Source organism: Alosa pseudoharengus, unplaced genomic scaffold (genome assembly GCF_046254945.1).
Source record: "Alosa pseudoharengus isolate Yale_2024_CS ecotype anadromous, Long Island Sound unplaced genomic scaffold, YU_APseudo_1.1 YU_APseudo_1.1_scf_17, whole genome shotgun sequence".
Classification (NCBI taxonomy): Eukaryota; Metazoa; Chordata; class Actinopteri; order Clupeiformes; family Clupeidae; genus Alosa; species Alosa pseudoharengus.
In genome coordinates, this window is record NW_027468640.1 from 19,317,998 (window position 1) to 19,345,168 (window position 27,171).

A 27,171-nucleotide genomic window follows, 5' to 3' on the forward strand; every position below is an offset into this window, starting at 1 on the left:
TAGACTCCAGAAATTGATTTATTGCATAGAATTGACCTAGCAAATTATGATACAAGCATGAAATTCGACATATATGTGCTTAAGACCAATACAGTCAAATCTACCTGATTGGCCACTTGAAATGGTGGCCATTTTCCAAGATGGCCGCCAAAAAAGACCCCAGAAATTGATTTATTGCATAGAATTGACCTAGCAAATTATGATACAAGCACGAAACTCAACATGTATGTGCTCAAGAGCAATACAATGAAATCTACCTGATTGGCCACTTGAAATGGTGGCCATTTTCCAAGATGGCTGCCAAAAAAGACCCTAGAAATTGATTTATTGCACAGAATTGTCAAAGCAAATTATGATGGACGCATGAAATTTGGCATGGATGTGATCAAGACCAATACAATCAAATCCACTTGATTTGCTACTTAAAAAAATGCTGGCCATTTTCCAAGATGGCGTCCAAAAAGACCCGAGAAATTTGCAAATTTCAAATGTACAAATTGCAAATGTGGTGTAAATAATTGTTCACTCTCCTTAAATATGTTTCCATAGATGATGAAGTGATACAGATTTTAAAAATGTTCCACAATGACAAATAAGCCACTTATGACACACAAATAGCATGGTGATAACATGCTAATAATGCCAGTTCTTAATGTCAATGGAGGGCGTTGCGTGATGCCACTCCCCACCCCCCCAAACAAATAAAATGGTTATGACATGCTAATAATACAATGACACTAATATGCTAATAACGGCAATTCATGGTTTTCTCGATGTTGCTGTTAAACAAAAGATGCGTGTACACCAGAAACAACCTCAGCTACCAAGTAGCCAAGGTCGTTGAAGAAGCTTTGTCATGAATTTGCTTTTTTCGCTCTGGACGTGACGGTTGCTGTGGAGCCCAGCACTTTGCGCTGTATTAATAGGCAGATGCTAGTAGGGCGTGTTGTCTCTCCTATGTGGGGAGATGGGTGGCTTCCAGTCAAGGTTTTTAATCCCACGTCAGCTGCAGTAACCTTACGCAAAAATGCGAAGGTAGCTGATGTATATCCATGCGTTGCACTGGAGGATTTTGATCAGGACTTTGTTTCGCAGCATGCGGCTAAAGTGAGTGCAGGTGGCTCTCATGGCAGCTTATCTGTCAAGAGTGATCTTGGCAGCAGTGTTGCCAGGGCTGCCAACTTTTCAAAAAACCTTGGAGTGAGATTTGGTGGGGCCAACCAAAATTTTGCTGCGAAAATTTTTGTTTGGGTCATTCAGCATTATACCGTACAGTAAAAAAAACGTACATCAGTGGTTCTCAGGTGTAGGGACCAGGCATGGACGGATTATGAACTTTCGGGCCCCTGGGCCCACATGTATTAAGGGCTCCCCACTAATCGTTGCATATGTGGAAGGGGGGTTTGGGGGTACTCCCCCAGAATTTTTTTAATTTGTTTAATGTGATTTCCTGTATTCTGGTGCATTTTGGGGATGGGCAATACTAAATTCAATCAGATTCATAGCCTACATCCTGATGTGTTGATATTGAGGCAATGATTCCATGCAAAGGCTTGGGCTTCAGGGGCCCCCTGACACCTTGGGCCCCTGGGCCTGGGCCCGGAAGGCCCGTGCAGTAATCCATCCCTGGACCCTGGATCCCAGAGTTTAATTAACATTGGTATCAAAGGGATCTAGCCTACTACTAGCACTATGGGCGTTGGAGGCATTCTGAAAGTGGGTGGGACATTTCAGCGGGGGGTATGGGGGACTAGATGTAATTTCCTGAATTCTGGTACATTTTAACAGGTTATTTAGATACTTCTATATAACAAAATAAAGCCAGCCTACGAAATTAATAAAAAGTAAATCATGCATAATTTAAAAATAACTCAATATATAAGGCAACTTGGCTATTCAATAAGGTTTCCATTACAGCACCGCGGACGTTCAATGAACGCATGAAAGCGGATGGTTTGTTTGAAATCCCGACACTCTTTCAACTACATGGAACGTAATAGTGATCATCAAATACCTCCCCAGATTTCAGTGCCCATCAGTCCCAACATTTAACAATATAATCAAACAGTCCAAAAGTAAATTAAATATCAAACTAAACCGAAAATGTCATGCTTTTGAAGGCCTACCAGTATGCCGCTCCAAGAAACGGCAAAAATAATAAAAATAAAATAAAACTCGCTTTCTCGAATACAATCCTGCCCCTAAAGGCCTGTACTTTGTCTTAAGACCCCGGCCATAATTTGAGGATTTACAGTATCTAAGTAGACAAACTGGCTTCAGATATCCAACAGAGTGAATATGAGAGTGTGCAGTCTTAGCTGTGGTTAGTGACGTGATGCTGTTAATGGGGAGTTTTACATAGCCTAGCGTAAACCTATTGGTTATTATTTATTTGGCGTACCTATAAGGCTTTTTTCCTTATCAAAAGTGAGGGGGATGACTGATCTCTTCAACACTGCGGGGGATTTAGCGCCTGTCACTGTGTGTGTGACAGAAGCGGAATGGGAGAATGCATGTAACAAAAAAAAAGCTTACGAGCGATTTACGCGCAAGTGGGAGAATCCAATGAAAATGACAATGAAGCACTAAACAGATGCTGAAAACAGCACTGGTATTTCGCACGGCAAAAGTGGGGGGGTCCAAACTAACAATTTTAAAAAGTGGGTGGGTGTTTTGTAAGAATTGAAGAAATATTTTAACTTTTAAATGCATCAATCAGGTAGCCTAGAAATCTAGACGCACCCTAGCGGCGGAAAATTAATTTGCTCAGCCTGTACGTCTAGTAGCAAACCATAGGGATTTCTAGTGGCTGACACCGTGGACGTCATCCAATCACAGCGCTCTATTTTGTTAGAGAGTCTTAAGGCGGGCTTAACAGGATGACGACAGTCATGCGACGGTGAACAACAAGGAAGGTGGCTATGGCTGTGGCTATGGTTATTTGAATCGGCGTTGCGTTGGCGTCAACTTTGGAGGAGTTGGACTTGTGCTTTTCTTTGAAAGTTCAGCAACACAATGCACTTAAGTCATTCCTTTCGAAGAAGGATGTATTTGCCGTTTTGCCGACCGGATACGGATATGGTCGTAGCGCTGGCCTATTGCATGCCTAGGCAGTTTGAAAGACAATTCTCTGCCCGCCCCTTGGATTAAGCGAGGTGAATGGTTTGATTCCAGACTATACATTTCAATGATATAGGATGGCCCGCCAGGCTATCAATCAGGTGCACTTTCAAAATAAATACAGAGGTCTATTATTAAATATTTTATGAAAATATTTGTGCTGTAGCCTAAGCTTTTTTGCACTTCAGAATTATAACCATGCACACACAGGTGGGATAGTTATGATGATATTGCAATAAGTTCACAACCACAAAAACATATGCTACATTTCACTGTTCAGAAATGTTCAAAAATGTGTGTACATTTCAGCACTCCATGTGTTATTCAGCTAGTTTATTTAAGATAATATATTGGTTATTGTAATGGCCATAGCCTATAGCCTACATGCTATTCCTTTTTCAGGATGTACCCATATCTGCATGATGTGAATGTTTGCATATGGCTTATGTCAGGCTTTATATCAATATTTGTGTCTCGTTATTTGATTTTCTTCATATTTTTGCATTAATGTCACTAGGAAGCATGGCAATATAAATATATTAATGTATCTGTAATGGGATTGGCTGGAACCTAAGAACCATGATAGTGGGATAATCTATGGCTAAGCAATTTACAAAAATGTATGTAGGCCTACTGACAAATAGTTTAGAATACATTATAATTTCGCCCCAATGAGGCTATGTAGAAATGTGTTGAAACAAAACCGGATTACTCAGGAACCACTTATTGCACAGAGGCATGCTTTATATCCTCGTATTCGGTAGGCTACGGTTTGCTGTTTATTGTGATATTGGGTTTGCCACGTGTTGTGTGAAGGGTTAGTGAAATATTAAACCGAGAGTAATGGGTGTGCACTGTGTGCAAAATGCAAATATGATTAGCCTAAATTGCACGTCGGTTCAATGTTAATTTTCTCGCGAACCATTTATCACAGCAACTTGGCGCTAATATCATTGGAAAGCTTAGATTCCGCACGTTCACATGATGTGTGATATCATCAGGTTTAGTTTAGTTGAACCTCATGTGTCAGGTATTTGACCTACCAGGTTGACACTTCAGCGTGAAAAATACTCAATAATACTCAAAGCATACCTGAAGCCAGGGGAATGCGGGGGGAATGCGCCTGGGATGGCTTCTGAAGTAGCATCGCAAATGAGTGAAAATTTAGAAAATTCCACAGACAGGGGGTGCTCTTGAACCCTCTCACCGTCTATGAAAGCATAACCGTGGCTCAACAGGTAGATCTATAGATAGGCTAAGGGCAATTCCATGCAAAGGTCATCCTTACCATGGAAAAAAAAAGTTGTGCGTACGCAAATAAAACTGTTGTTAAAATCTTCATTTAAGTCTATATTTTATTGTTTGTAATTGATCTGATTGAATTTGATGGAGAATTACACTCTTTTTACATCATAAATATGGTGTGCAACCATACAGAAACAACATTTTTCACATGGTAATATTATACATATTTAAAAAGTGGATAAATGGACCCAAGGTTCAAACAAATTGTGTCATTTGACAAATTCCATATTGACAAGGGAATGGTAGAGCAATGTCTATGCTCAGCTTGCCTTTAAGAGCACAACTCCTTACATTTGTAAGGCTTTTGTTTTTAAGTCAGCAAGTTCCATGGCCATGTCACATCCATAACGTTTTATAGGAAAAGTTTATACTACACATACAGTGTTGATGCGACAATGTCCAAAGTGTCTGTGCAAAGCTGATTTATATCAATGTAAAGTGTTATGACCAAATTGTGCCCCTTTCTTACTTTTAAAACCTTTAATGGTGCGTTATGGATGTGACGTTATGGATGTTACATAATGTGAATTTACAAGACGGAGACTTTATTATACATCAAAGCCGATAAAACGTCTGTTCTGGTGGCATGTCAGTTTTAACGCATTTCACCTTAGTGTTTACAATTGACATTTCAAAGATTATTAGGTTGATCAAAACCACAGGGAGGCCTTGCCTAACCATTAGCAAAACAAACATAATGTTAAAATACCTCCAGTGATTAGCCTAGCCATAGCCTATTTTCAAGTGGCCTAATAATGAAAATCTGAGCGATTATCTTCCTGTAACTTTCATACTCTTGTTGTACAGTAACTGGATTATCGTGTTAGCTGGTGAAGATGGCTGACTTTGCAGCTGGAGTTAACATAGCAACCTCCTTCTGTTGCAGATCTGTTCAGCCTGCCGTTCACATCTGTTTAACACAGTTTAATTTTAAATGTGACGCGATATGCCAGCATTTGAAGTGTCAGGTCCTCTGTAGCTAATACCCACAGAGTAACATGAGTAACGGCAGCAATAAACTAGATGTACCGCATAGCGGTACAAAATATGACCACATCTCAGTCCTGCATATTCTCTTCGCAAAAATAAATCACGCTTGTCAATTTGTCTCCATCTCCTACTCCTGCAACTCATGTGCATGTAAATGACTGTGTGCATATGTGAGTTTGCTTTTGTTTATAAGAGTGTGTGTGTGTGTGTGTCTGTGTGTGTGTGTGTGTCTGTGTGTGTGCATGTGTGTGTCTGTGTGTGTGCATGTGCGTGCCTGTGTTTGTGTGTTTATGTGTGTGTGTGCGTGTGTGTGTTTGCATGCGCACATGCCTATGCGTGCATGTGTGTGTGTGTGTGTGTGTTTATGTGTCTGCATTCATGTGGGTGGGTGTTTGTGCATGTGTGTGTGTGTGTGTGTGTGTGCTTGCCTGTCTGAATGTGTTTGTGTGTATGTGTGCGATTGTGCGTGTGTGTGTGTGTGTGTGCAGGTGCGTGTGTGCACGTGCGCGTGCATGTACTTTATGTGTGCAAATCACAAATGAGTGAGTATGGGTTAGGTTGATATGGGCTCTTGAGACTAATATACCATAAATATTTTGTCATTTTGGGTGCAACGGTTCAGGTAGGGCTAGTTATTTAGTGGAGTGGCCACCAAGTTTCATGTTCCCTGGTGTTTCAGTAACCTGGGAATCACTGACCAAAATTGATGACGGTAAAAAAAAAATATATATATATATTTTTTAATATTTTAAATGACTTGTTGTCCTGATTCTTCCTGTGGATCTTAGTGGGCACTGAGGAAGCAATAATTTCATCACTAGTTTTTCATGATTACTATTTCAATTGTTTCATATCAAAATTCACTACTTAATTATGTGTTTTATGTAGTTTGTCGAGGACTGGTTCAGACACGTCACATCCATAACGTGAAACCGTCACATCCATAACGCCAGTTTTTCCTACATAATGCATTACGAAAATGACGCATAGTTTCAAAAACACACTTTTTGTGTTCATTCAAGTCTCCTTCATGCTACATATATCATAGTTTCGGCAGTTTCCTTAAAAATTCACAGAGTTTGTAGAAAACCTGTAATCTCTCACAAAAGTGTGTCCATTTCATGTCACATCCATAACGCTGATAAAATGCCTTGTATTCTTAGGATGAAATTGATTATATGAAATTTGAGGATTTCTCAGTATTCAGAGGACAGAGGTTACATTAAAAGTTATGCAAATTAATTCACTGATACTAATTTTGCCCCCACACTAAGGCATTTTGTTTACCAATATGAGTCCAACTGTCACATCCATAACGCTGGAACTGCCCCTAAACTCATTTTTCAGGCATCTGACCGACCAGGTTGACACTTCAGCGTGAAAAATCGGGGGTGTGGCGTGTGAGTGTGTGAAACTAATCAAATGCGTGTGTCTCACGGCCAATGCGTGAGAGTTGGCACCTATGTAACTAGATAATGAAAATAGAAAATAGATAGAAAATATGACCGCCGCACATATACAGTTAAGAACAAAATTATTCATACCCTTGGCAAATATTGATTCAATGTTGATTTTCTCTTTAACGATATGTTTGTTCTGACTGAAAATTACACTACCACATGTCAAAAGGTTGTAAGACAATGGGCTGTATTTTGCACCCTGGCGCATGGCGTAAAACTTTTCCACCTGTGCTAAGTTTAATTCCTTATTTTGCACGTTTTTTTAAACAATGCGCCCAGGGGTGTGGCAATTAACTCATTGAATGCTGCGCTGTTTTCGGAAGCTTTGGCCCAGAGTGCCAGCAATCTTGATAATTGTTGACGATTTTTTTGTAGAGCCACAGCGTATTCTATGTTATAGCTATGGACACATACTATGGCTTGTTCGAAAGGTGAGACTTTAAGCTCTCAGTGGGTACAAACCGTTTATTTCTACATGCCTCTGTTCCTAAGAAATCCCAAGCTAAAAAGTGGCTAGTTTTCATCAAAATCGCTGTTTTATTTCTAGAAATGGAGATGTAGCGTCTTTGATGAAATATGAAGTTTCCGGGAAGTGACCTAGCGAGACCTGGCGAGACTGCCACCTAGTGATAAACCCACGAAAATGGCCTGGTTTTGACCTGATGTGCATGTGTCACTGATTCAACCCAAAGCGGCAACCATCAAAAGCAGAGTTTTAAGATTAAATGTCCAGATAAAATGTCCAGGTTGTGCGTTTTCATGAGTTTCGATCGTCATATATTTAATTTCCATTCATCACAGGGTTCCCAAAATCACATATAAGGTGTGTTAGAGTGTCTAGTTTCGTAATTTAAAAAAAAAGCTAAAAACGTAATATTTTACGTTTTTGGCACTCAACGCATGGGAAGGAAAAACGTAATAGTACGTTTTTGGCACTCAATGAGTTAAAAACGTAGGGAGTGGCTTAGCGTATTGTCTAAAAATCTTGTACACCTGGTCAGAAGTCTATGGCGAGTTATGTTATTTTAGGAGCGCATTGTCAACAGTCATATTGGCGGGTGCACAATGCACCATCCTTCTATCCAGTGGTGGAATGTAACAAAGTACAAATACTTCATTACTGTACTAAATTTTCCACGTATTTGTACTTTACTTAAGTAGAATTTATAGTGCATACTTTTGACTTTTACTTCGTTACATTTTACAGCAATTATCTGTACTTTTACTCCGCTACATTTCTACAACACCATCGTTCCTTTTTACGATACATTTTATGATCAGTTTTTTTTCTCTCTGACAAACACGTTTGTTTTACCAGGAGGCGGGGTTGCTACCAAAGATCCTGGAGCGCTACGTGCCCAGCTTCTAAATCTTTGAAACATAAGCTTCTAGTTTAGACCAGGCAAAGCGTGAGCTTGTAGCCATCTGCATTCGGTAGGCTATATTCACCCATGGCTACACTGGACATGCAACTGTGTTCTGTGCCTTTCTCTGTCTGTTATCTGCAGCGTTAGGACCTCCTCTCCTATGAGATTGCTATCCACAGATCAGCGAAGTTACAGGCTATGCCCATGCTTCTTGTCACACGTCTGATCATTTGCGACACAAAGGAATGGTAAACTATTATAGAACCGCTGGCCGAAAAAAACGTAAAATTTTCCAGATTAGGAAATAGGCTATTTCTTAATTGTGTGTGATCAAATAAAGAGGCATAGCCTACAATTGGGGGGTAGTAATGTGAGCGCTCATTCAATGTCTATGTGCGTCTGCGCAAGTGAAACTGAACCTAAAAGACACCTTTCTCAGCAACTTTTCTGTTCAATCAGCAGAATATTGGCATTACGATCCACCCGACGTTTCCCTTGTCTACCCCGTTAAACTTCAGGCTCTCGTGTTTTGCTGAATGATATTTTACTCAGCAGATCACCCTAGTAGATAACCAGAATTACAGGCTCTAGAATTGTAGATCAGAATGTAAACTGGGCCACAGATGGTAAGCACAATTGCATTAGCTTAAAACTATAGTCGAGTATAACCTAAAACTAGCTTAATTAAAATGCCACAGCCCATACTGATTTTTCTTTTAGAATATAGATATTAAGAGAATAAATCATTATGCAAATACTTTTACTTTTAATACTTAAAGTACATTTAAAAGCAGGTACTTTTTACTTTTACTTAAGTAGGGTTGTCATTGTGGTACTTTTACTTTTACTAAAGTAAATATTTATTTGTGTATTTGTACTTTTACTTAAGTACTGAGTTTCAGTACTTCCTCCACCACTGCTTCTATCATCCATGAACGCACACCAGCGCACGTCCATGCAAAACATTACAAATTGCACGATTACAATGGGAAACATAGTTAGAATAAAGATATAACGAAATACTGTACATCTCATGATGAGTAGTTATTCATCATCATTTGCAAAATGGTAATGATGGTTAAAAGTGATAAGGGGAGAGGCGAGAGACACGTATGGAGCACAGCTGAAGAGGCACTGTCACGAGATATAAGCAACTCTTCTGCAGGATAATTTTTTTTTTATTCAGTCATTTGAGCAATATTAGGGTAAGTGTTGCTTTTTCCAGCCTATGTTTTCGATGGTAACCCATTGTCAGTCAAATAGTGAAAGTAACTGCATATAACTGTCTTGTCGCTGACACCATGGTGAAGTTAGTTTCACTTTGCCAATTAGTTCAAATAATAGAGGAGTGCAAATGTGTGAAGGCTATGCTAGGCTAGGTTTTAGTGAAGCATGGTTTAGTGGAATGACTATTCCATACGGTCTCGCAAGCAGCCTCCTTCAAATGCTCCGTTGAATGTCAAAATACAGATGCATTTACTTGACATTGCGCTTTGCGCCTAGCCTGGCTAGCGCCACCACTTCTCAATGAGACGTGGTCTGGAAACCAAACGTTCATTTTCTCATATTTGAAAAAAATGCCCAGATCCGTTTATTGGGTGCCACGGATGTCTATCAAATGCGTCTGTGCATAGCTCATCATCGTCTTGCTTTCCCCCTTGTTCTGTGATTGGTCCCCTATCTCAGGCGAAAATTTGCTCCATGGTCTCCAGCAGGGGGTCAGGATTTGAAGGGTTAGCTTCAGCCACTTAGCATGGCATTTGGCCGCCGACATTTTTGAAAACATGGCGTTACATGGTTGCAACTTCCGGTGTTCCAGTTTAGATGGTGAGCAGTTTAACTGGTGATATTTGCATAAAATCAGTGAATATTCAACAAGACCCTGCCTACTTCTTAATCTGCTCTGCCTCCGATGTGCAGGTTTATATTAGGCTACATTTTCACGAAGTGTTTGCAAGTGAGACAATATAACGGATATCGCTGAAAACATCACCAGTGTATGTCTAATACATGTCCGTTTAAGCATTATCCACAAATATGACACATACTGAATTAATGGAAAAAAATAAAACTAGCGATCTAGCTGGGATTCGAACCACACATGGACAAGAAAGTTGATTGGATTAGCTTCTACATTGTCTATACCACTACACTACAAGCTGCTGAAATTGATGCCAGATTTCTATGTATATATTGAACTGTTAGTAAAAGTTAACACAGGTTAACATAAGTGAGAAATATACGCCCATGTTAACTGGTGCCATCACAATTTAACATGGGCATATGCAAGCCTCAAAACAACAAAATAGGTTCATCTTTGCCTCACATACCAAAACCTAACTGATGTACAACAAACTGGCATGTCCCACTAACACTTTATTCCGTTTTGGGGGTTAATAATATGAAATATGTCAGTCATGTGCAAAAATTATCATAACTTAGTGTCATGTCTCGGTGAAGTTATGCAGTGAGCTGTCTAATGATTTGAAGTGAACACATGAAACTTATTTTCTCCGAGTTAAATATTATTTAATTTGTTGGTCCTAACTTGATGACACAAAATGGTTATCATGGTAGCATATATTACAAAACTTTGATGTAGCTAGAGAGTTTGATGACAGATGTTGCTGTTTCAGATTCCCACGTAGCCTAAATTAGAAAATAGTTTAGCCTACTTACTGCTCGTCAGCAGCTGTTGCAAAACATTCACTTAGCCTAGATGTTTGCTATAATGAATATTTTGATCGATTGACAAATAAGCTGTCACAAGACAACATAGACCTACATTCATTTAATATGAAAACCATGCTATTGCATAGAAATAAAATAACCAGTGGTGCAATTGGTTAGCAGGGTGGGCTATTGCTGCTAGCTTGCTATTTTAGTGAGCAGTTCGAGGCCCAAGTGATCTTCATAATTTTTGCGCATTATAATCACGATGTGTGTTTCTGCACAAAAAACGAGCAACGTCTGATGGGGTCATTTGTTACTGTTTGTGATGCAAAATTACTGAGGCAAAATTAATCTGAATTATTCAAGGCATGCATTCACTGTGTTTGCTCATGTTATAGGCTATCACCAGTTAACATGGACATCAGGATAGCTAGTAAGCTAGTAGACTAGTCTAATAGACTAATGACAAGTGTTGCTCTCTGTGGTGTAGTGGTGATAGTGCTCATTGTTTGGATCATTTTGCCTCAGTGAGACTCATGTTCGAAACCCAACAAAACCTTCGCTGATTTACTTTGACACATTTCCTGTTTGCACAACATTTTGTGTGGATGCTTAAGCAAACATGCATTAGCGATTCCCGCATGTTTTCGGCAAGATCTTGCTTCATATTCTGTCATGCACTGTAGGCTTGTGAAAATGTGAATCTCCGGCACTGGAAGGGCGGAGGCAGAGCAAAGCGTTGTTAACAAGTAGGCAGGGTCTTGTTGAATATTCACGTATTTTATGCAAATATCACAAGTTAACCTGCTCACCATCTAAACTGGAACACCGGAAACGAACACCCATGAAACGCCATTTTCGTAAAGATGGCTGCGGTCAATTTCATGTTTTTTTGGCTGAAGTAGCTAGCCTAGCATGGACCATTGAAATGAATGGGGGCGGGACTTAGTCACTCTCTCCAGTTATATATAATACCTCCATGGTCTCCAGGCTGCCTTAGCAGCGTGAATCAAATCGCGCGCAAGGCAGCATGGGAACACCCAGGCTACTTTGCGCCGTTAAAGGGAATGACAGATGTCATTCTCATTGGTTTAAATGATTTTATGCCCCAAACACACCCATGACTGATTAAAAAACCCAAAGGAACACCTTGTTGCGCCATGCCGTTTGATAACGAAAACCCTCCCAATGTGGACTGGACATCCTACTAAATTTGAAAATAAGCTTTTGACGAGTGATGATGCGCTTTTGACTGTCATGATAGGGCCCAATGTGGTAGAAACATAGCCTGGCTAACGTCAGACCTCATCTCATTGAGATGGGGTCTGGGAACTAGACATTCATTTTCTCGTATTTGAAATGTGGTTTACGAATGCCTAGAGCCGTTGATTGGGCGCTATGAATGTTTATCAAATGCGTCTGTACATAGCTCATAACGGCTTCGGTGTGTCGTCATCGTCTTGCTGCCCTCCCTCCGTTCTGTGATTGTTTTCACCTCAACGAAGGAACCAAAGTCCATAGAATCCAGGCTGCCTAGCAGCGTGAATAAAATCGCGCGCGTAAGGCAGCATGGGAAAACCCAGGCTAGTAGAAACATGGAATCAGAGAAGAAAATCAAAAAGAAGCTTTTTCATCTTTAACATTTTTATGAAAAATGGCATGTCCAAAATTATTCATACCCTTTTTAAATAATCAATGGAAACATCTTTGCATTCACAGCTCTCAAAATGGTTCTTATAATACCTACCAAGCCTCTCCATGTCTCCACAATGCTTCTAGACTGCACCTTTTTAATAGCAATCTGGGTTTTGAGGCAAAAGGGATTATTTGCCATCCCTCTGGCCTTGTGCTCACTTTTTTGACGGATTGAAGTCTGGACTATAGCTGGGCCACTCTAAAATGTTGGTATTGTTCTCGTTTAACTACTTGTTTAGCTGTATGTTTTGGATCATTGTGTGGTTCAATGGTCCAATGCCGCCTATTGGGGCAGGTCTCTCAGACAGCCTGATCTTCTCCTCCAAAATTCTCAATGTGCCCCTTGTTTTAGTTTTACCGTTTACTTTGAGAAGTTCACCAGGTCCCTGTTGTGTATGTAGTAGAATCAAGCAGTCACAGGCAGAGGTGATCTATAACTTTCTTTACTCAACTTCTTCACGCATGGTTTCTCTCTCTACTTCGTACATACTTATTGTATTGAATAACATAGGTGGCATAGTGCCACTAACTGGGCAGGAGGTGTATTGCACTATACCACATATTCCTCTCTTGTAAGAAATAAAAACTCTGTACTGTAGCACAAGAATATCAGTACTTCATGAACAATCTATGTAAACGGAGACAACATGAAGCATGTCTTTTCTGTAAGTAGCAAAAGTAGAAAATAATAATCTCACACGTGATTTCATGGCAAGTAAGTATGTAACAAAATCTGTAGAAATGTAAGTCATAATATCACTAATGACCTAAAACATGGAAGTACTGCATTATACATATTTAAAAAGTGGATAAATGGACCCAAGGTTCAAACAAATTGTGTCATTTGACAAATTCCAGATTGACAAGGGAATGGTAGAGCAATGTCTATGCTCAGCTTGCCTTTAAGAGCACAACTCCTTACATTTGTAAGGCTTTTGTTTTTAAGTCAGCAAGTTTCATGGCCATGTCACATCCATAACGTTTTATAGGAAAGGTTTATGCTACACATACAGTGTTGGTGCGACAATGTCCATAGTGTCTGCAAAGCTGATTTATATCAATGTAAAGTGTGATGACCAAATTGTGCCCCTTTCTTACTTTTAAAACCTTAGTGCGTTATGGATGTGACGTTATGGATGTTACATAATGTGAATTTACAAGACTGGAGACTTTATTATACCTCAAAGCTGATAAAACGTCTGTTCTGGTGACATGTCAGTTTCAACGCATTTCACCTTAGTGTTTACAATTGACATTTCAAAGATTATTAGGTTGATCAAAACCACAGGGAGGCCTCGCCCAAGCATTAGCAAAACAAACATAATATTAAAATACCTCCAGTGATTAGCCTAGCCATAGCCTATTTTCAAGTGGCCTAATAACGAAAATCTGAGCGATTATCTTCCCGTAACTTTCATACTGTTGTTGTACAGTAACTGGATTATCGTGTTAGCTGGTAAAGATGGCTGACTTTGCAGCTGGAGTTAACATAGCAACCTCCTTCTGTTGAAGATCTGTTCAGCCTGCCGTTCACGTCTGCTTAACAGAGTTTAATTTTAAATGACACAATATGGCAGCATTTGAAGTGACAGGTCCTCTGTAGCTAATACCCACAGAGTAACATGAGTAACGGCAGCAATAAACTAGACGTACCGCATAGTGGTACAAAATATGACCGCCTCTCAGTCCTGCATATTCTCTTCGCAAAAATAAATCACGCTTGTCAATTTGTCTCCATCTCCTACTCCTGCAACTCATGTGCATGTAAATGAGTGTGTGTATATGTGAGTTTGCTTTTGATTATAAGAGTGTGTGTGTGTGTTTGTGTTTCTGTGTGTGTGTGTGTCTGTATGTGTGCATGTGCGTATGCGTGCCTGTGTTTGTGTGTTTATGTGTCTGCATTCATGTGGATGGGTGTTTGTGCATGTGTGTGTGTGTGTGTGCTTGCCTGTCTGTATGTGTTTATGTGTGTGTGTGCTTGCCTGTCTGTATGTGTGCAACTGTGCGTGCGCGTGTGTGTGCATGTGCATGTGTGTCCATGTGGATGTGTGCATGTGCGCGTGCATGTACTTTATGTGTGCAAATCACAAATGAGTGGGTATGGGTTAGGTTGATGCGGGCTCTTGAGACTAACATACCATAAATATTTTGTCATCTTGGGTGCAACGGTTCAGGTAGGGCTAGTTATTTAGGGGAGTGGCCACCAAGTATCATGTTCCCTGGTGTTTCAGTAGCCCGGGAATCACTGACCAAAATCGATGACGGTAAAAGAAAAAAATATATATTTTTTTTTATATTTTAAATGACTTATTGTCCTGATTCTTCCTGTGGATCTTAGTGGGCACTGAGGAAGCAATAATTTCATCGCTAGTTTTTCATGATTACTATTTCAATTGTTTCATATCAAAATTCACTACTTAATTATGTGTTTTATGTAGTTTGTCGAGAACTGGTTCAGACACGTCACATCCATAACGTGAAACCGTCACATCAATAACGCCAGTTTTTCCTACATAATGCATTACGAAAATGACGCATATTTTCAAAAACACACTTTTTGTGTTCATTCAAGTCTCCGTCATGCTACATATATCATAGTTTCGGCAGTTTCCTTCAAAATTCACAGAGTAAACCTGTAATCTCTCACAAAAGTGTGTCCATTTCATGTCACATCCGTAACGCTGATAAAATGCCTTGTATTCTTAGGATGAAATTGATTATATGAAATTTGAGGATTTCTAAGTATTCAGAGGACAGAGGTTACATTAAAAGTTATGCAAATGAATTCACTGATACTAATTTTACCCCCACTCTAAGGCATTTTGTTTACCAATATGAGTCCAGTTGTCACATCCATAACGCTGGAACTGCCCTATTGCATAATTTATTAAGTATTAACAATAATTCAGAAACATATTTTAGATATAGGCTTATTTACTATGAACAAACCATTCATAACTGTGTGTACAAATACTTTATTTATGAGAATTAACATAGGAACAATGCTTTACAAATGATGAACAAAGCATTTTGTAATAGTTTGCTACTGGTTTATAATAACAAAATGATTTCATTTATAAGTGGTTGTTTCATTACTTATTAGGTATAAATCATGTACTTACAAACATATTTTTTGGATAGGCTTATTTACTATGAACAAACCATTTATAAATGTGTGAACAAATGCTTTACTGATGATAAATTATGTATGAATAGGAAATTAATAATGATGAACAAACCATTAACTAATAAGTAACAAAGGCTTAATAAATGATTAATTGTGTGTAGTTATTATAAAGTGTTACCTATTTATGCTCTAGACCTTATTCTTGCACCTTTGCACTGTTAGACTACTGTTGGACTGCTTTTTGCACCTTCACCATGACACGCACTCTCTTGAGCACCTTACCATGCACACAGAACTACAGGCCAGTCCCGGCCCTGTCACTGGAAGTGTCTCATGCTTGATCATCCTCAAGCACACTGTGGATTTTTAAAATTGTATTTATATAGTATATTTAGTATTTAGTTTTGTTAGTTTTTCTTATCTTCTACTGTCTCTATTGTACAGTGGAGTTTTGTTATATGTATATACTTATATTTACCCTTTCTGCTAAGTGCATGTTGTGTGTGATGTCTGTTGAGACCTTGAATTTCCCTGTGGGGATCAATAAAGTATCTATCTATCTATCTATCTATCTATCCACCAACACCACTTCCAGCAGGAACCTACTCTTCCAAGGAGGTTTCTTATCCAAATACTAACTAAGCCTGCTTAGCTTCAGTAATTCAGCAAAGTCAGGGTATCTGCTGGTCTGGCTGCTGGCTAAAAACAAAAGGTGAAAGGCATACATGATTCTAACTGTCTCACTGAATTGCATTATGCACACTCAATTCTCACTGGTATCTGCTAGACAACAAGTACCAAAACATGATTAGTTCATAGATCTCATATTTAAAATACATTTTATACAACCCCACCCCCACCTTGCCTGTTCATAATTCTGAGAAATTCTTGAATTGTGTGCATGTGTGTGTGCGAGTATGTGTTTATGTTTATGTGTGTGTGTGTGCATGCATGTGCTTGTGTGTGTGCCTGTGTGTGTGCATGTGCATGTGCATGCATGCGTACATATGTCTACTGTGTGTGTATGTGTCATACATATGATTACTGTGAATGTATGTGTGTGCATGTGTATCTGTTTATGCACATGTGTGCATATGGAATGGGTTAACATGACCCCTGGAGGCAAACATACACAAAAAATTGGTCATCCTAGGCCCTTCGGTTCTCAAGAAATTCTGTTGGTGTACAGTCACTAAATGTACACATAAATTAATTCATTGTATTGCCCTCCATGAACGAAACTTGTCATGTATTCAGAGGGTGTTATAATGGTCCTACACTTTCAATTTTGTGCAGTTTTGACCATGTGAGCCAGAGATATTGTGATTACAACACCTAATTTTTTGCTTTGTAATTTTTAACTAGGTGGAGCTATACATGAAATGAGTGGTTATGGGATGGGTTGACATGGCCCCTTAAGACCAACATACAAAAAAAAGGTGGTCCTCCTAGGCCCTACGGTTCTCGAGATATTCACAGAAAGCTGTGTCCGGCCACCTACAGGCCAGTTGGTGTACAGTAACATTAATTAATTTATTGTATGGCCCCCCCATGAACGGAATTCCACGAAACTTGGCGTGCATTCAGAGGGTGTCATAATGATCCTACACTTCCAATTTCGTGTAATTTTGACCATGTCAGGTCACAGATACCTGCGATTACAACACCTCATTTTTACTTTTTCATTTTTAACTAGGTGGCGCTATACATGAAATGAGTGGTTATGGAATCAGTTGACATGGCCCCTTAAGATCAACTTACAAAAAAAGGTGGTCCTCCTAAACCCTACGGTTCTCGAGATATTCACAGAAAACTGTGTCCGCCCTACCCTCCTTTCGGGGGTCCAGTCCAGCAGGGGGGCTACAGATCAAAACAAAAAACAATGGTACCATGCTATCCTTATGGGGCTACATGCCCACCATGTTTCGTGCACCCCAGTCTTACAGTGTCCCGGGAATCCTTGACGGAAAATTGCTCATGAGGCGGTCATAATAAATAGAAACATTGACAGCACGAGCTACACAGCACAGAGGAGCCTGTTGGCAAAAATGTGAACTGCCCATCGAGCTCCAATTACACTAACAGAGTAGATGGGTAAAAAAGATGGCAGTTAAAAAAATAAAAAATAAATAAATTATGACCAGCTTAGGTTGTTTACTGACAACACAGATGGAGAATTATTATTGGCTACAGACAAGGAAGGAGGGCGGCACTCATGATGGCAAAATCAGGTTTAGACATTCAATTGGGTCTCTTCAGTCATGGGAAATCACACGCCTCCTAACCCCAGATATAAAAAGAATTCTCTGCACTTTCTTTGTCACTTCAATCAAAATGAAACCTAGCATTATCCTTGGTCTTTTGTGCACACTTTCCTGCACACTCTGTGAAGGTATTTCTTATCATAATTACCTCCTGATTTAATTGTTTTTCTCTTTGTGTATTACAGAGTTTCTGTATATTTTAGATTTCTATAGAATCACTGATTTTAAAGTGTAGCAGTGTCGTACCCATCATCATAAAAATATGTTTAGTTAAAAATGTAACTTTCACTTCTTGATCTGTATGTCGTCAGTGGCTGCACTCTCTTGCTACTTCTGCGTTCCTGATATCTCCCAGAAATGCAACGAGAGCGTGCCCTGCATAGGATCATGTGCCAGCGTAACTGTGGCATTATATGAAGGTCAGATGAAGACATTTATTAATTTGTTTGTTCATTAATTCTACTGGTGTTTATTCAGGAAAAAATGGCATGACATTAAATTGACTTTATTAGGCCTAATACAATATCCTGACTGATCTGTGGTGACACGGTATTCCTTTTCACTGATAGGTGATACAGAAATAGTACAAAATGGGAAGTGCTGCCTCCAGTCGGTTGACTGCATCTCTGGCTCAATGAACCTTGGAGTTTCTAAGATGACTTTGAACACCCAATGCTGTGGAAACAACCATTGCAATACTAAAAACCTTCCAGGTAATAATAATAATAATACATTTAATTTAGAAAAGCGCCTTTAAAGGTACCCAAGGACCCTGTACAATAAGGTATAGGCAAATAAGTACATATAGCATGCAATCACATACATGGTTAAATTACACTGACAGTATGGGCAGTACATTCAGGCAGGGACAAGCATAGAAAAGACACAAACACAGACTGGACTTGGATACAAGGTACATAAAATGCAAAGATGCAGAGGAAACATAAACACACTTAGAGGGGATACAGTAGTACACTGAGCACAATGTGAAGACCAAGTGTAGAGAAAAAGACAGATAAAACAGGGAATATAAGAGGCAGTGCAAGTAGAAATCAGGGTGCTAAGAAGAAAGCTAAAATAAAAAGATGTGTTTTTAACTGAGTTTTAAAAGTGGATATAGTTGTCCTTTTGCACATTACAAGCGGCAGGGCATTCCACAGCTTAGGACCTGCGAAACTGAAGGCCCTATCACCCGTGGAGCGAAGCCGAGATGTGGGGACTGCTAAAATGCATGTATCTGTAGAGCGAAGGGTGCAGGATTGCAGATATGGGGTGAGGAGGTCTGAGGTAGGATGGGGCCCGATTATGTAGGGATTTATAGCACTCATACTCACATTTGTGTGTGTGTGTGTGTGTTTGCTTATTCCAGAGTTTAACACAGGTAGTACTCCCAATGGGAAGAAGTGTTTCACATGTGAAGGCAATGACTGCACAAAAACAATGTCTTGTTTTGGAAATGAGGACCGTTGCATTAAAACAACAAGTGAGTTTGTTTCCCCTTCAAGTCCATCTATATTAATTGTGTTTCAGTCCACATTTTCAACCATGTACTATCTGTTCATTACAGCTGAGTCGAACGGGCAGAAAACTCTTTTGAAAGGATGTGCCTCCAGCAGTGTCTGCACTGAAGGCGTAAATGCTCTGATAGGCTCTGAGGTGGAGTGCTGTGAGGGGAACCTGTGCAACAGCCCCAAGACTGGGGGGGGACAGAGTGCCCTTATCCTGCTGGGCTCTCTCCTCTCTGTTGTGATCATCATTCTGGGTGGTGTGCTTTTGGGACTTTATCTCAGGTCACGGACCAAATGTACATACTGTTCCACAAGTACCATAGAAATGCCTTCCATAGATACATGAGTATTTGCTCATGTTTACAAGTTGAACATTTGTTAAACATAAATTGCAAATAGATTTTAAGTTGTAAAGTTGTTAGTAGATCCTAAATTATAAATCAATTGTTTAAATTAGGGCTGTCAATCGATTAAAAAAATTAATCTAATTAATTACATACTCTGTGATTAATTAATCTAAATTAATCGCATATATAATTTTTGCTGTGAAAGTATTTTAAATATTTAAATTCAAATGAATCATTGAATAATCAGCATTAGTGACATCAAAGTTCAAAGACTCTTATTATTATTTTCACTGTTCAAATAATTGGCATAATAATCTATGATATGACCTAATATGCTGAGGAAATAAATTCAAAAGTGCTTCGGGAAGAGGTTTTTTTTTCACATACAAGGCATTTCAGGCCACAGATATAACCTAGGGGACACAATGAAAATAAATTAACACTCCCCTCAATGTCAACACTTATTTCTTGCATTGATGTGCGACTATAGAGTTGATGAACTCCGGTGATATGCAAATTCCTTGCTGCAGACATTGCAGAGGACTTTATTTTCAACACTTTATTTTTTATCAGCACCATCAGGCCGTTTTTTTAAAAGTAAATGTTCCAATCAATGATCCAGGCAGCACGTTTTCTTCTCTCTCCTTCATTTTACAGTCTAATTTTTACTGACTAGAACGGCTCGGGGTCAAAGGTCATACGGAATCGATTAATCTGCACTAATTTTTTTAATCAGTTATTTTTTCTCAAATTAATTAATCGAAATTAATCAGTTATTTTGACAGCCCTAGTTTAAATGGTAATTCAATTGTTTTGAGTTCTATCTGTCCCATGACCCTTTCCAAGACTATTAAAATCAAACTTTTTTGTTCATGTTTTCAGTAGATTTTGTATTTGTTAATAATAGTTTTCAGTAGTTTTGTAATGTGTTAATGTGATAATCCTAGTTGCACTAAAATAATATAAGGGAAATGTGTATTTTGCTCTGCTTTGACATGACATGCTTTATTCCCACCATGTGTTAACATAACTCAGGTTATTAGAGTGTAAGTCATACTGGGAAGTTGAAATAATTCCCATGATCCAAAAAATAATTTTGAAATAATCAAACATAGTTGGATGTGGATTTGGTTTTAGCTGCACAAAAATCATAAGTGCAGCGCCTCATACACTGACAACCACGTTCACTGGGAGGGGAAAACATCTGTTCATGCTCCATTGACTTTATATTGCGTGAGGGGGTTGTCCCTGTCATTTTTCACAAAAGAAAATCCCTTAAAAGTTGCTGTGTGACAAACTGCACTACCACCAAGTTATGTCAAACCAAAAAAACGTTCACAGAGATTTAGAGCTGGCTATCTGGCAGGCTAGCAGACTGTCATTCCAACTCAATGGTTGCAGACTGTCGCTTTTTCACCAAACACTAAGACGGCAACCAGGAAATCGGTCTAAAACATTCTCCATCTGACAAGTCAATTGAAACATACATGCATACAGCCAGCCATTTGTAGAGATTATACAACACATTTTACTGATGCACATTTCTTTCATAAGAAAAGTATGAAAAATATTTGATTCATTTTAATTAACATTTGTTTTTCCCTTAACAATAATTCATGATGAGCAAGTAATGCTGCAAGTTGCATTGCAATGTGTGTTGAAGGACATGCATTAATGAATGTGTGTGCATGTGTGTGTGTGAGTGTTGTCTGACTGAATGTTTTAGAACACCCGGAAAATGTCTCTTGCAGTACGTCTCTCTCTCTCTCTCTCTCTCTATATATATATATATATATATATATATATATATACATACACATGTATATGTTAAAGTTTCCCAAGAGGGACCCCTATAATCTTCGGGATTTGATCTGTTTAGAAAAATGGGCCAAAATCTACACCTGAGTAGGCTACTATGACTGATTAGTTTAGTCATACACAGAGGCGGACAGAGTACACAGCTTCATTACTTGAGTAAAAGTACAGATACCCTTTGGTAAATTTTACTCAAGTACAAGTAAAAGTACAACAGTCAGATGTCTACTTAAGTAAAAGTACTGAATTACTTGTTTTTAAAAGTACTTGAGTATCAAGAGTACAAGAGTAGCCTACATTTTCTAAATATTGCATTACTACAGCCACAGTGCTTACATTTATGTACAGAATCGTCCTACATGGAGTTATGAAAAATTGTAATGTTAATACCTTGGAGAATGTAAAAGGAATTGAAAGTAAAATCAAATCATTTTCATATTTTTACCAAGTTGCCAGGGATGGGCAGTATTTCTAATACATGTATTTAAAATGCGTACAGTATTTCAAATACAAAATACTATTTTGTAATTGAAACACTTGAAGCGAAAACTATCATTAACTTGTTCAGAAAATTATAGTCTGGCGAGGTGGGGCCACAGGTTGGCACATTCCCGGAATGGACCTGCTGCGTCTTCATCCATTGTTTCGTCCATGGTTTCGTCTCGTCTAAATCTGACCATGGAGTTGACTTTGGCGGAAAGCTGAAGGTGATTGCTGATAGGCTGTCCCAATCAGAAAAACTGCACAATCCAATCACGTTTGAGAGGGAAACAACAAATTGAGGGTTTTCTGATATTTTAGTAACGGGTACTCACGGTTATGAATAGAAATGTAGTGGAGTAAAGAGTACAATATTTGCCTCTCAAATGTACTTGAGTAAAGTCATGAGTACTTCCCAAAAATTATACTCGAGTAAAGTACAGATCCCTCAGAATTGTACTCAAGTACTGTACTCAAGTAAATGTACTCCGTTACTGTCCGGCTCTGGTCATACAGGAAATGTCTTGAAACTTGAAAGCATTACAGGCTTTTCCACAAAGTATTTAAGAAATTGTAGGCACATTCAATATTTTTTCCTCTGTCATTCCACTTTATTACACATAACTCTACTTATGGACTTTAACGTTTGGATCTTTTTATATGTGTGGATTACCTGAGTTCATACTAATTTCTAGTAAAAATGTCATGTGAATATATATATACAGCGAGGGAAATAAGTATTGAATGCACCAACATTTATTTTTTATCCTCAGTGACGTTAACTAAAACAGAAATAACAAAGTGTATATCAATCAACTGCATATGTAGCAAAATGGAGGGGGGAGACTTTGTAAGTACTGACTACACCAAAGTCAACCAAATTAGTAACACAGGTTCGAAAACATATACTGTAGGTCAGACATGATTCCTCAAATTGTATTTGAACTAAGAACCACAGCACATAAGGCCAGATTGTCCATGCCTTCCGCTGACCCTGAGCAGGGCAACATGTCTCCTTTTAGGTTGTTTGAAAATCAGACCTATTGCCAAACAACCTGTGAGGCCCTGTTAGAAGAGTGTTGCAGTAGTCGAGGCGGGAGTTGATTAAGGCATGTAAGAATTGGGTGGCATACTGAGTTAGATACACTTTTACGCTTTTTAGGTTGCTTTTACATGGCTTAGGATACGTCAAGCACTGTCTGCCACATTAAAATTAAGGCAACGCAGCTTCGGCCAGAAATAGATAAACATATTTCTGAATGCTGAGGTGTCATGGCGATGCCTCTTCTTGGCTGGAGAATATCGTGGATTGAAGGTTAGCTGGTCATCAATGACACATTGGTAGGAGTGAGTGATGAGGGATTTTGCTGTCGATATGATGGATTGTCTGTTTGCTTGGGAAAACCAGTAGTTTTGGTCTTGAGGAGCTATTCTGATGAAGGTTTTTGTTTTTTCATCCGTAAGGATATGTCTGTGAGACATTCCAAGATCCAAGACTGACTTCCTGGCATTAATTGGCAGGAATGATAAATTAAATTCATAAAGATCAATAAAGTCTAATTGCACATTTCATGGACAGAATATGAACAAATCTTAGCAAGTGTAAAGTCTAAAGTCTAATCAAAATTAATTAAAAAATGTATATTACAGACCATATAATATACAGATAATCCGATCAATATAATAGTCCATTGCCTTGAGCATTCCCGCTGGATTTATATGTTAATTTCTTCAACATTCTACTTTGTTTTCACATTTTACCTTCCATTTTCACGATTTGTTATAACGTGATGTTATAACTTAGGTGCTGCATAATATGCATGGCAGACACACTCTAAGGGTAAATTTCATGTTTAACATGAAGAAATAACAATACTTTTGATTAAATGTGATGGACACATGCTTATACTGTACATCGCATAGCAATCAACTGGCAATGTGCATAGGCCTATCAAACAACACAGACACATAATTCTAGTATTAATGTAGGGAAATGGTCAAATAATAAAACAAAAGTGTGCTGCATTTCAAAGAAAAAAAGGTAAACCCTCAAAACATCAAAAGTTAGGGTGAAGAAGATTCCAGTTTCTTGTAACCTTGCTTATTGGTGTCATTAGGTGTATTGAAAGCTTCCTTAATTTATTTTATTTTTTAAGTTTTTAGCAGTGTCAACGACACTTTTTGCATTTGCTATATTTGCTTTTACTGCCTTCCTTGCTGCTTCGCCTGCAGTTAGTGCACCCTCTGCTGCCTGAGCACCCACAATACCTCCTCCAATGGCTCCACCAACTGCACTTATGCCGAGAATGGCTCCAGCTGCAGTTGTGCCAATTCCTCCAGCAGCTCCTGTGGCCTTTCCTGCAAACGTTGCTAAACTCGCACTTGTTGAGACAGTACAATTTCGCCTGCAGCTATTCCAACTATGACAGCCAAGGCGGCTGTCGTTCTAACACCAAGAAAAGCTCCAAGGAGTGCTCCTGCTCCCACACCAGCACATTTCACCAGGAGCTTATTTGGTACTCTATTAACGGCTTCTTCTCTGACATTTATGTTTTCTGATAATATTTCCCTCATTCATTCAGCGATACATCTAACAATCTCGCTCTTGAGTTTCTCTTCAGGTCTGCAAATGTCAAATAATCCAGGAGTGTCGACCACTTTAATCTTGCGTCCATTGATTATCTTCAGTTTGGAAGAGCAGTGGGTGGTAACTGCACTGGGTCCATTGTTTACTTCAAAAAATTCTTCTCCCAGAATGGTATTTGCAGAGGAGCTTTTCCCATCTCCAGTTCTCCCAATGCCATGTTTTGCCATGATGAGATTAAACTTGACATGTTGACTTTAAAGTCGACATGTCGACATTGAACTCGAAATTTCGAGAATAAAGTTGACATATCACGGGCTGCCTACAGAGACCGGGTGTGTTTACAGTGAACTCACGGAATGGGCAGCTAGCGGTTGTGAGGAGATGATTGCTGAATGTGTGGGCTTAAAAACCCTTGACTGCATCTTTAAGGAAAGATCAGAGCAATTTTACCTCGTCTACACAATTTACAAGCTATTCATTTCCTAGAATTTATTTGAATGTGTGAATTAAATGCTAAAATTACATTGTGTACAAACAGACTACTGTTCTGCTGTTCCTTCTCTGTAGGCTAAGGTAGGAGAAATGACTGTTTTCTTCTTTTTTCATAAAAATTAACCAAGGCTAGCATTAAGCTATCATGAAACTTCATTGCATGAGTCCCTCAGGGTAAAGCCACATAGGCCTACATTAAACCTGGATGTTAAAATCAGCTGCATCTTCATGGGTAAATTTAGCCATAGAGTTGATTTATAATCAATCAGTATGGTATGGCATTGACAGTGTGTATAGCATATTTATCTATTAAAGGAGAAATCTAGCGAGTTTTCACATAGATTTCCGTTTCTTGAGGTCACTGAGTCGGTACGAAAAAAAACAAAAACAATCGGTTTTACCTAGCTTGAGTTGCTAAAACTAGCAGCTAACACAGTCAGACAGATAAAGTGCTACATTCTGGGGACATGTCCATGAGTCCCCAGGTACAGTACATGCCCCCAGAGTGTAGCGCTGTAACTGCCTAGCTGCATTAGCTGCTGATTTGTTTTCATTTTTTTTTTTTACCAATAGTACTCGTGATCTCGAGAAATGGAGATCTATGTGAAATGTCGCCAGAGTTCTCCTTTAATAAAAAATATCCTTTGTTTTTTTGGCAGATTTAATGTTAATTGCATAATTAGTCTGTGTAGGGCTTCCGGTCTCCAGGCAGTTTAACTACGAATCAGCTGATCCTGTGTGACTGTGTGAATTACATTCAACTTTAGTTTTAAGAAGTTAAACTTAACCGCCATTAATATCTTTTTTAGTATGTAAACACTGAATCCCGTCAACTTGCAAGTACACTATAAGGAGAAAAGAGAAGTTGTTAATAATAATTAAACTACATTACACTTGAAATACAACTAGTTATGAACTATGTTTCTCATTAAAACAATGCTATTGAAATTACATTTTGTCACACAGCATTCAGTTCATCCAATTGAATCATGGAATGAATTATGGAATGACCCTAATTCACGTGGGGTCTCTGGGATACCTACTGTCACCACTTCTATATTATAACTGTGTTCCCAGAAGCTTTTGCAAGAAAATAATAAAACCGCCATTAATGGTGGCAAAACTTTTTTGCACTTGTTTATGATATAGACTCTTTCAACAATAAAAACAAAAACAATGCTTGAACGTTCTATTTGGGTCCCAATCTACTTCCTCTGCATTAAGATAACATATGGAATGTTGAAAAGGAAGCCTTGTGGGGCCAACTATGATGCTGATAATGGAACTCTCTTGAAAGGGTCTATACAGAGAGCAACTAATAGAATTTGCAAGACAGATTTTATCGTATGTTATGCTTTGACTTGAGTAACAAGGGTTGACATGTGTAACAGGTGTCCATTACAAGTAAGTATACGATAAACAAAAGTGAGGTTTAGTTCAGTTTACTGTTTAGCAGAGGAAAAGGAAACCCCACCCTTGGTAAGAGCAAACAAAGCAAAACTTGGTGGCGAGACAGAAAACTGATAAATAAATTATATAAGAATTCAGCTCAGAGCACAAAGTGTTGTAGTAGTCCTCTACAGTTTTAAACTGAGTTTAAGCTGCACAAAGGAATAATATTCAATGCCATTTACAGTAGGGCTAAGACGGCACCTAGTTAATCACAAAGCCAACTAAATGAGTCATTATCCTACCCAGTTAGTAACGTTACATAGTGTAATATCAAGCGTTCAAGGTATGCAGTCAGAGACTTCTGTCTTTATACTAAGTCACAGAAGTAAACCCCTTTAATATACAGTATATCTAAAATAAATGAGTGCAACATGAACCTAGGAGTTGCCCAAAGCTTCGCTATGGCTATGTGAACTATTTTGGCCCCAGAAGTTTAGCTTGCAGCCTAAACCCAGTAGCAGACAAATTTGGACCTGTATTCAAGATGGG

General features: G+C 38.8%; 2 protein-coding genes across 2 annotated transcripts in view; one reads left to right on the plus strand and one right to left on the minus strand.

Moving 5' to 3' along the window:
* Positions 1–27,171, minus strand: part of LOC143127377 (centromere/kinetochore protein zw10 homolog) — a 61,643-nt gene that overhangs the window by 34,421 nt on the left and 51 nt on the right. The window lies entirely within an intron of this gene.
* LOC143127374 (uncharacterized) lies at positions 18,063–19,997 on the plus strand. Its single transcript, XM_076288845.1, has 5 exons — positions 18,063–18,129; positions 18,313–18,420; positions 18,571–18,714; positions 19,371–19,484; positions 19,569–19,997. The coding sequence occupies exons 1-5, from the start codon at positions 18,072–18,074 to the stop codon at positions 19,853–19,855; spliced, it is 711 nt and encodes a 236-aa protein (XP_076144960.1). The 5' UTR covers positions 18,063–18,071; the 3' UTR covers positions 19,856–19,997.

What these genes read in the sequence shown, in the direction of transcription:
- LOC143127374 (XM_076288845.1), top strand. Translation starts at nt 18,072, where the DNA reads ATGAAACCTAGCATTATCCTTGGTCTTTTGTGCACACTTTCCTGCACA. An exon ending in AACTGTGGCATTATATGAAG is followed by an intron (nt 18,421 to 18,570) that starts GTCAGATGAAGA and finishes TTTCACTGATAG; the next exon opens with GTGATACAGAAATAGTACAA. An exon ending in CCGTTGCATTAAAACAACAA is followed by an intron (nt 19,485 to 19,568) that starts GTGAGTTTGTTT and finishes TGTTCATTACAG; the next exon opens with CTGAGTCGAACGGGCAGAAA.